The sequence below is a fragment of the Asparagus officinalis genome, chromosome 4, assembly GCF_001876935.1.
Source record: "Asparagus officinalis chromosome 4, Aspof.V1, whole genome shotgun sequence".
Taxonomy (NCBI): domain Eukaryota; kingdom Viridiplantae; phylum Streptophyta; class Magnoliopsida; order Asparagales; family Asparagaceae; genus Asparagus; species Asparagus officinalis.
The window spans coordinates 101130842-101141376 of NC_033797.1; the positions used below are offsets into that span (position 1 = coordinate 101130842).

General features: G+C 40.8%; 1 protein-coding gene across 1 annotated transcript; it reads right to left on the bottom strand.

The window, feature by feature from the left end:
* Positions 8309–9040, bottom strand: LOC109839098. The gene has a single exon (XM_020407533.1). The coding sequence runs from the start codon at positions 9038–9040 to the stop codon at positions 8309–8311; it is 732 nt and encodes a 243-aa protein (XP_020263122.1).

The following is a 10535-nucleotide window of genomic DNA, read 5'->3' on the forward strand; positions in this document are numbered from 1 at the left end:
CCTTCAGTCTTCGCATTTAGGCGTATGATCACTGATGCTCTGTTAGAGTCTATCAATCGTGAACCTATTGTGAAACCTGTTCTCTTATTCGGAGATTCTTCAGAGAATCCTGATTTGTTGGATATTGGGACTTACGAATGGCTTAGAACTATAAACGGACGAAATTTGTTATTGCCTAGGATGGAGCGTGACGTCTCTCTTACTACTTTGAAAATTGTCTCAGCTCCCAGGAGAATGGATTAGGATTTAACCCCAGTACAAGACGGGGTCATATGTGGCCACTTTTCTCGTAGTGGCACCAAGATAGATGGTGGTAGTCGTTACATCACCAGATTACACACTAGGCTTTTTCAAAAAGAACTTCCGATTGGTGAGACCGCTGAAGAAGCTAACACCTTCGGCCGTGCGTTTTTTAGGAGAACTAGTCAATCCCCTGCTAAAGACTTTAGAACTCCAGGCTGGTCTCATTGGAGTCCTACACAGTGGTGGCCCCGTGTTACTGAATACATTTTGCAGGAGAACCAAGAAGACCTGCAAAACTTTTGCCTTTATGCGCCCATCAGAGCAACACAATTCAGATTGATTAATAACTCCCACCAGCTCTTTGGTATTCTAGAGTTGTATAATCCTACAACCCGTACTTTCTTTACTCCTGATGGAGAGATGGGGATTGCTCTTCATGAGATGGAAGAAGTCTTCGGGCTGCCAAACGGGAATTATCTGTATGAGTATATCCCAGGTCGACGGGAGTTAATTGCCCTGGAGAAGGAACAACCCCAAGTAATAGAGACCTTCTGGGAATTAATGTGTCATTACTACATTTGCATGAATGTGGAAGGAAGGATTAATAAGAAGGACGAAAGACTCCTCAGTCATAGCATCTGGGCTCGATATCTCTTCAAGAATTTGGAGCATAAAAATGACCCTGTGGTTCCTTTGGGTCCTTGCAACGCAAACGAATTGTCACGACGAGTACTTACTTATCCTCCCATGCATCGGGTGTCGGAGTCAGATGAACAAGGTTACCCTGTCGGTACCACTTTTGAGAGTTATTTCTTTCAAAGTGGGGAGCCTATTTCTTCTAAGGCTTTACTGGCAGGGTATCTCATGCTATGGCTTCATCAAGTCGTTGTTGTTTCTGGGAGTTTCGACTTGCTGCCAATGGAAGTAGTGTTCCCTGTCGTATGTTTAGCACACGACCATTCTTATGCCCGTCTTCCCGCCATGATCGCCCACATTCATCATGGATTGCGAAGGTTATGCTACCAATTTTGTCGAGGTAACGAGAACACAAAAATTGGTTTGCCATACACTTATTTCATGGCATGGGTTGTTCTGCATTGTCCAACCCTTATGGGTACGCCTTCTGCTCGTAGAGAGGGTGAAATCATTCCTTTCATTCAGAGGTTAGAGAATTTGGACTTGGAGTACCATTATTTGGCTTTGGTACGGCGTATTCTTCGCGACCATAAGAGATGGGAATTCAATCACTGTTTCCTTCATTTCCCCGGTACTAGTTATGGGCACGCAATTGTGGATGCATCCAACGGTCGAGGTTATTCTTCTCTATCACTTGGCTGTATCAGGTGGCTTATGACCATTCGCCCTGTGTATCATGTTTATCATTTCGGCCTAGTATGTGTGTTGGAACCCTATCTGCCTTGTCACTTCGCTCGACAATTCGGCTACACTCAGTTATACATTGGCAATCCCAATACTCAACTGATATCTGATGGTTGTAGCTTAATCATTAGGGCCAGATCTTGGTATTAGACTATTGTCGGTGGCACATGTGCTCGTTTCTTGCTTCCAGCCAAAAATCCACAGCTTCGGAGCACACTTGCTTATTGCAAATGACATTGTATAGTGAACGCAATAATTCCCAACTTCAACATAAACTCATCGGGATTGCGTTACATCCGGCACCGATATAGATCTGGGAATGATTCTAGGCGAAGCCGTATACCAGGACTCAAAGAGTTCTTGCATGCTGAAGAGAGTGCTGGGATAGAGGAATCAACTCCTCCTAGCCCTTATGAGACTCAGGAAGAGATAGACATTGCTCTAAATAAAAGTTCAACTCGTAGATTTCCTCATGTTGACGAGTACGGGAGCCATATGCCTACTGCTTCCAATATTGGAGACACTTTTAAAGATGGAGCCAATCTGGGTGGATTTGAGGATTTCATTCCCATGGATGAACCTTACGAGCCTGCTCCACATGGATCTACTGCTGAGGGCTCTCATCGTCGGTCACCAGTTTCTGAGGAACAACATCCCAACAAAGGGATCACAGGTATGTTAACTTTGATTTATGTTAATTTTGACTTGTTTTCCTCTGATACTTCTTATTTAGAACAAACTGCAGAAGAAGAGGCCCCGAGAAAAGTAGGGGAAAATCCAAGGAAGTTGGACGAATGCGTAGATCAAAACGCGTTGCCAAAAGACCAAGGCGTATCATTTCTCCGCTTGTGACTCCTGTGATAGAGTCACTCGGTGTTGAGACGGATTCAGAATTTGAGGATGACATTCCTTTAGCTAGACTCCACCCTAGACTGCGTCCAACGTCGAGTACCCACATCGAAGATGCTCCGGTTGATCCTGGTAAGATAAGCATATAATCATCTACCTTTCTGGATTTCTAAGATAATAGCGACTTTGTTTTGCCATTCTTAGCTGTTTCCACAGATTCTACCGCCTTTACCGATGCAGGTGTTGAGGCAAGACTATCTTCTAATGACCCTGCCAAAAGTAGAGTACCTCCAAGTTCAATTATAACATTAAGTACAGCTGATAATCCAATTGTTGTCCTTGAGGGGACTGAGAGAAATGAAACTATTCCAGCCACCATAGTTGAAGCTGAAGCCACTATAGATACAAGTGTCGTGTCTACCAGTTCTATTGTGATGACTGAGGCTTGCATCGTACCAAGTACGGTAGTCGTTGCTGCTCTAACCACTACTGCAATGGTCGCTACAACTATTGATGCTCCCACCGTGAGCCATGCGCCGCCAATATTTACAGCAGCTAGAGTTTCTTCTACTGCTACTCATTCAATGGTGTCTTCAAGTAGTACACATGCCTCTCCTTCATCTTCGGCGAGAAATTTCGCCGTATCAAAGATATCAGAGAACTTTCTCAGCGTCCTGAGAGAATCTTCCGTTCAGGTTTTGGACCATGGAGGAAATTTTGCAGATATTAAAGAGGTGTTGGTGCCTTTCTTAGACCTGATGAAGAGTTTGATCTCTGATCTTGTAGTTTTACCGTATTGGTTGCACTTGACTAAGGTTGAAGACCTTTTCAATCAATGGCAAAATTGTCGGTCTCAATCTCTTTACTCCTTAGCTGAGGAACAGGCCATGAAAGCTATGCAGCAAAGGGATGAATCCTTATTTGAAATTAATCGTCAATTGCTTGAGAACAAGCAACGAATTAAGGAGTTTAAAGAGATTGAAGAAAAATTATCTTGTGATAGTAGAAAGGTTGCCAACGCTGAACTTCAAAAACAATGTCAGGTCGATCATCTTCAATCTCAACTTAAGGCTCGTCAGGTCTAATTGGCAGAGGTGAAGCTAAATTGGCAGGCATGACAGATATGAAGCAGACATTGGCCTCAAAACAAATGCAGCATCAACCTTAATTCAAGCTGAAGTTGATCGAATGGAGCAGCTAGAAAAAGCTATAAATGAAATGAGCGTCTATTCCGATGAGGAGCTACGTAGACATGCTTTAGCTGATGTTGAAGCAGAAAACCAGGAATCCATAACTAAGCTCGTTGAGGAAATTCGTCAGATTGCTAGATTCATTTAGCTTCATTCTTTTTATCTGACTTTTGTAACCCTCTTCTTCATATATAAGTAGAATTTCATATGTCTTTGTTCACTAACTCTACTTTGCACCTCAATGCCTAATTTAATGTCAAAGTTCACGAACCCTGCTACTTTGATACGAGGTTGGATTCGTATTCTAATTTGTATTTGTCATAATGAAACTCTAATCTCATTCAATTAATCCTTGGTGTTTGAACCCAATTATTAGAATGACCTTCGTGAGAAATGAGGTTCAAATCCAATTTTGATCAAATCTCAATAGCTAAAAGAATGACCTTCGTCAAAGACGAGGTTCGGATCTCATATTTGAGTATAACTAAAGGAACGACCTTCATCAAAGATGAGGTTCAGATCCAATTTTGATCAGATCTCAATAGCTAGTGGAACGACCTTCGTCGAAGATGAGGTTCGGATCCAATATCAATCAAGTTTTAATACTTGATTACAATAGGGGGACGACCTTCGTCGAAGACGAGGTTCGAGTCCACTTTTGATCGTGTTTCAATACTTACATCTAGTTTGAAACAACGACTTTCGTTATTTTTTGACTTAAGAACAAGAATGAATCTCGTTGAATGACGTGGCAACTTTCAACAGTTCCAAGACTATTGATCCACAAGAATCCATCATTTCATCTCGTCAGCATTAAGTCTTGACCATTTAATGCGTCGTTTCGAGCCACATTTTCGTTGGCGTTAATTACAAACGCAATTGATTACGCCTCTTCGTTCTCAACACCTTTTGGCGATTCGGTGCTTAAGGATTCATGTAATGCATCCCAGCCACTTGGTTGACTCCTCTGCCTATAAATAGGCAGTCGCTTTTTGAGATGATTCATCTTCCTCTTTTGTGCTTTGTTTCAACAATGATTCAGAGGAGATTAACCATTTTAAAACTTCCACCTTTGCTTCTTATTAGGCTCCGAACTCTGATGATCAGCGCCGGTGAGGTAGGCAAAGTTGATGACTTAGTCGCTTCAGGTAACTCTTCTGATCCGATCCTTGATCTCTTGGTCTTCGTAGTAACTCGCTCATTTGAGAGTTTCTCAGTGTTCCAAAGTCAAAATCAGGACATGTTTCGGCAACTTGTTGGACTTTTGAATGTAATTTCTAAGAGATATTTTAAGTCTAAATGTGCTTACTATTTTGCAATGCCATGTACCCCCAAGCATATAGTCTTTTCTCTGGACTTTGGTCTATACGACAGTTTCACAGACTCAGTGAAGTGCTTCTTTTAGGAGTCAGCAATAATGTTAGCACCGTCTTCACGTTCTGCGGAGATGGGAGAAGTATTGATCCTATGCTCAGAGCTTGTGGTGTTTCTATTAGTAGTTAGTTTACCCAAGTAGGTAAACATGTGCTACAAGCACCAAAGTTAAAAGTTAGGTATGGGGAACACTTCATGCCCAGGAACGGAAGATGGAACATCAACAACAAGAAAACACGTTTGCTGCGGAGGAGGTTCGTAGTGCAATCTCGAAGGTCATGGAGATTGTAATTGAACTTCGTAGTGTAGCTGAAAGAACTTGTAATCGAACCTCGTATTGTAGATGAAAGAACTTATAATCAAACCTCGTATTGTAGCTGAAAGAACTTGTAATTGAACCTCGTATTGTAGCTCGAGTCTTCTAAGTTCAATCTATGTACTTCGAGTTTCTGTATCTTCAATTATATATGAATAAAATTTATATTTTATCCACATATTGTTCTCTTGCATAACTGAAGTATTCTAACTTAGGATTTTTAGCAAATCCTCAGCTGTCAACGGACTTGAGTGGTTTTTACCAACTTCTGTTTGAGTTGGACAAGCCATACTTTTCCCCTCAGTATGACGAGTTGTCAAAGAGTTTCTCTTAGACTTCAATGCTAAGATTTCTCTTCTATTCTTAATCTCTTTTAGACCTCAAATCAAGTGTATGATAACGAGGTTCAAAATGTAACTAAGCATTAAGGACGAAGTTCAACACATGGCAGACTCGTTGGGAAAACGAACATCATTTTGTAAAAATGACGACGTTAGGAATATAAAGTCGTTTAAAGACTTAAGACAAAGAGAACTAATGCTCTTCACCTGGTAAGCCAATGTTGGAAAACGCACGTCATTAGGGGTAAATGACAATGTTTGGAAAATCATATCGTTCAGTGACTTTAGAAGTATGATGATGTTGAAAGAAACAAAGGCACATCACTTAGTAGGCCTAAGTTAGGAAAACGAACGTCATTTGGGAAAATGATGACGTTAGGAAAAACCACATCATTCAGTGACTTTAGAAGTATGATGATGTTGAAAGAAACAAAGGCACATCACTTGGTAGGCCCAAGTTAGGAAAACGAACATCATTTGGGAAAATGACGATGTTAGGAAAATCACATCATTCAGTGATTTTAGAAGTATGATGATGTTGAAAGAAACAAAGGCACATCACTTGGTAGGCCAAAGTTAGGAAAACGAACGTCATTTGGGAAAATGACGACGTTAGGAAAATCACATCATTCAGTGACTTTAGAAGTATGATGATGTTGGAAAATAAACAAAGGCACATCACTTGGTAGGCCTAAGTTAGGAAAACGAACGTCATTTGGGAAAATGACGACGTTGGGAAAATCACATCATTCAGTGACTTTAGAAGTATGATGATGTTGAAAGAAACAAAGGCACATCACTTAGTAGGCCTAAGTTAGGAAAACGAACGTCATTTTGTAAAATGACGATGTTAGGAAAATCACATCATTCAGTGACTTTAGAAGTATGATGATGTTGAATGAAACAAAGGCACATCACTTGGTAGGCCTATGTTAGGAAAACGAACGTCATTTGGTAAAATGACAACGTTAGGAAAATCACATCATTCAGTGACTTTAGAAGTATGATGATGTTGAAATAAACAAAGGCACATCACTTGCTAGGACTAAGTTAGGAAAACGAACGTCATTTGGTAAAATAACGACGTTAGGAAAATCACATCATTCAGTGACTTTAGAAGTATGATGATGTTGAAAGAAACAAAGGCACATCACTTGGTAGGCCTAAGTTAGGAAAATGAACATCATTTGGTAAAATGACGATGTTAGGAAGACCATCAGCAATCAGAGGTAGAATTAATACGATAATAGTTCCACTATCCTATTGAAGAGGATTAGTGAGGGAAATTTGGAGGAGATGAAATAAAGAAATCATTACCTTTATTTGCTTCTTCTCCCGCAACAAGATACATTTGAAGAGGAAGTCTATGAATAATATTTCTTCAGAAATTTACCGTTGATAGGCATCATAAGTTTGTCTCCATCTTTGGTGATAAGACTATAGGCTCCATTCGAGTAGACAGTTTCTACTACAAATGGACCTTCCCAATTTGGCTCACACTTTCCTTTCTTCTTGGAGTTCAAAATCTTCGGGTGCCGAGCTGCAAGAACTAAGTCGCCTTCTTTAAATGTGCAGTACTTAACCTTCTTATCAAATGCTCTAGAAATCCGAGCTTAATAAATCTCAATATGTTGTTGAGCCAATAACCGCTTTTCATCAAGCGCTTCCAATTCTTCAAGACGTCGGCGATGACTCTCTTCTGTCGTCATACCGATTGCGAGTGCTATCCGTAAAGAAGGAATTTGGATCTCTAATAGTAATACGGCTTCACATCCGTATATCAAGGAATACGGTGTCGTTCCTGTCGGCGTTCGAACTGTTGTGCAATAAACCCACAGACTATGACCCAATTTTTCATTCCAATCTCTTTTGTTTGTCGAAACCACCTTAGTGAGAATTCTGATGATGGTTTTGTTAAATGCTTCTGCTTGCCCGTTAGTAGCAGGATTATAAGCCGTTGAAGCCAAATTCTTGATCCTGAATTTTTCACAGAATCAGGTGAAGCCTTGGCTAACAAATTGGGGCCCATTGTCATGAATGATACGTCTCAGAACGTCGTACCTAAATACGACGTGATGTTTTAAAAATTTAACAACATCACTCGTTTTGACTTCTCTCAACGGGATTGCTTCTACCCATTTAGAAAAGTAATCGGTTATCACCAAAATGAAGCGATGTCCTTTGGAAGAGGGTGGTGTTACTGGGCCAACAATGTCCATTCCCCACGTTTTGAAGGGCCATGAAGTAGTTGAAGGATGAAGATGTTCGGGTGGTCGATGCATGTAATTAGCATGTATCTGATAGGCGTGGCATTGTTTGGCAAAAGCGACAACATCTTGTACCATGCTAGGCTAATAATAACCCAATCTGCATAATCGGTCCCATAACTTAGGACTGGGCTGATGAGCTCCACAAATACCACCATGAGCGTCTTTAAGGGCTTCTTTTGCTTCTCTATTTGATAAACAGCGAAGCAACAGTCCATCGTACGACTTCCGATACAAAGTCTGGGATTGAGAATCATAGTAGAATCTTGGTGCTCATCTACGAATAAATTCTTTTTCTTTAATATCTTCAGTCAATAAGCCATATAAGACATAATCAATGATCAGAAATCACCAATCTTTAGGTTTGAGTGTTGAAGGCTCCGCTCCAGATGCATTAACCTGCAGTGCATACTTTGATTTGAATAATTGTCTGCTTGTCACTGTGACCTGCTGGGTAGTTCCTTTAGGTAGAGCTAGGGTAGTCGCAAGTGACGCCAATGTATCAACATAGGTATTCTTGAGACGAGGTATGTGGTCGATGTAGAAGCCTTCAAAGGAATCGGCCAATGTGATTGCTGCAGTATGGTAAGGAACGAGGTCTTCATTCCTATCCTCATATTCTCCCTTCATTTGATTAACAATGAGTTGAGAATCACCGTATGCTTCTAAGTGTTTCACCCCTAATTGTTTGGCTATATCTAAGTCAACCAACAGAGCATTATATACTGCCACATTATTAGAACATGGTTCTGTTAAGGAAACGGCACGTGGGAGTATGTGGTTTTGGGGAGAGATAAAGACAACCCCCACTCTAGCTATAACCCAACCAGTAGAACTTGTCCTTGCTGCACCAACGAAGTACAATTGCCATACTTGTTCTCTAGAGACAACGTTTGCTTCATATGTCTCATTAGGTATGTCTTGGTATAACTCGGCCTTTTCTTTTAGTAGATGATTAGACATAAGATCACAAATAGCCTGACCTTTCACTGCCTTTTGAGATTTGAAGTGTATGTCATATTGGGAAAGCAATAAAGCCCATCTGACGAGTCGCCAGTTCAATGCACTGGGCTGTGTCATAAATTCCCGAATAGGATTGACCTGAGAAATAACATGTATAGTTTACCCAACCAAGTAATGTCGCATTTTCTGAACTGTGAAAACTAACGCCAAACATTCATTTTCAATGAGAGGATAATGGGGTTCAGCACCCGATAGTGTCCTTCTTAGATAGTAGATAGCTTGTTCATGATCATTTTCATCATCTTGTTCCAAGAGTCCTGCTAATGCATGATCTGTAGCCCGAATATATATCAAGAAAGGTTTACCTGACTTCGGTGCGACCAATATCGACAGATTGGATATATATTGCTTAATATCCTCAAATGCTTTCTGGCAAGCCTCGTCCCACATAAAGGATACTCCTTTCTTCATTAGTTTTGAGAAGGGTTGGCATTTCCCGGACAGATTAGAGATGAACCTGCGAATATACGCCAATCGTCCTTGTAAACCTCGAAGCTCCTTAAGATTCCTGGGAAGTGGTAGCTCTTGGATGGCCTTGATTTTATCTGGGTCCAAACAAATTCCGTTAGCTATGACCATGAACCCGAGAAATTTACCACTAGCCATTCCTAAGAATGACTTAGTTGGATTCATCATGAGCTGGTGCGTCCGCATAAGATCGAACATTGTTTTCAAGTCGTGTAAATGGTTCCCTTTGTTACGAATTTTGATGACCAAATCATCAACGTAACATTCCACAGTCTTTCGTAGATGCTTTTAGAAGATAGAGGTCATAACGCATTGATAGGTAGCGTCCGCATTTTTCAACCCAAAGGGCATTATTGTATAACAGTATATCCCTGAAGGTGCTCGAAAGGATGTTTGCTTTTCGTCATCAGGATACATTTTGATTTGGTTATACCCTGAGAATCCATCCATAAAGGACATCATCTCAAACCCACACGTATTGTCAATGATGACGTCAGTGATAGGTAACAGAAAATCATCTTTAGGACAAGCTCTCAAACCCACACGTATTGTCAATGATGACGTCAGTGATAGGTAACAGAAAATCATCTTTAGGACAAGCCGAATTCAAGTCACGAAAGTCGATGCACACTCGAATCTTCCCGTTCTTTTTTAGAATAGGGATAATGTTGGCCACCCAATCAGGATGTTGCTCTTCGCGGATAAATCCTGATTCGATAAGCTTTTTGACTTCGCTTCAATTGCTTCCATGATTTGGGGCCGAAATCACCTTTGTTGTTGTTTAACAGGCTTGACGTCTAGTTTGATATTTAGTCGATGCATAGCCACTTGGGGATCAAGTCCAGGCATATCCTTGTAATTTCAAGCGAAGACATCAATATACTCTCGAATTAGGGTAATGAGGTCTTGTTTCTCCTCTGGTGATAAACTATCACTTATGAATATGGGTTTTGGATTAATCTCATCTCCCATGTTCACCTGAATCACCTTATCATCAGTAGGGGGTTCGCGTTGTTCAAAATGGTGTTCCCACTGTATACCGAGCTGTCGATTCAATGGATCGTCAAACAAAAGTAATTGATCA

Coding starts and splice junctions, on each gene's coding strand:
- LOC109839098 (XM_020407533.1), bottom strand. CDS start 9,040: ATGACACAGCCCAGTGCATTGAACTGGCGACTCGTCAGATGGGCTTTA.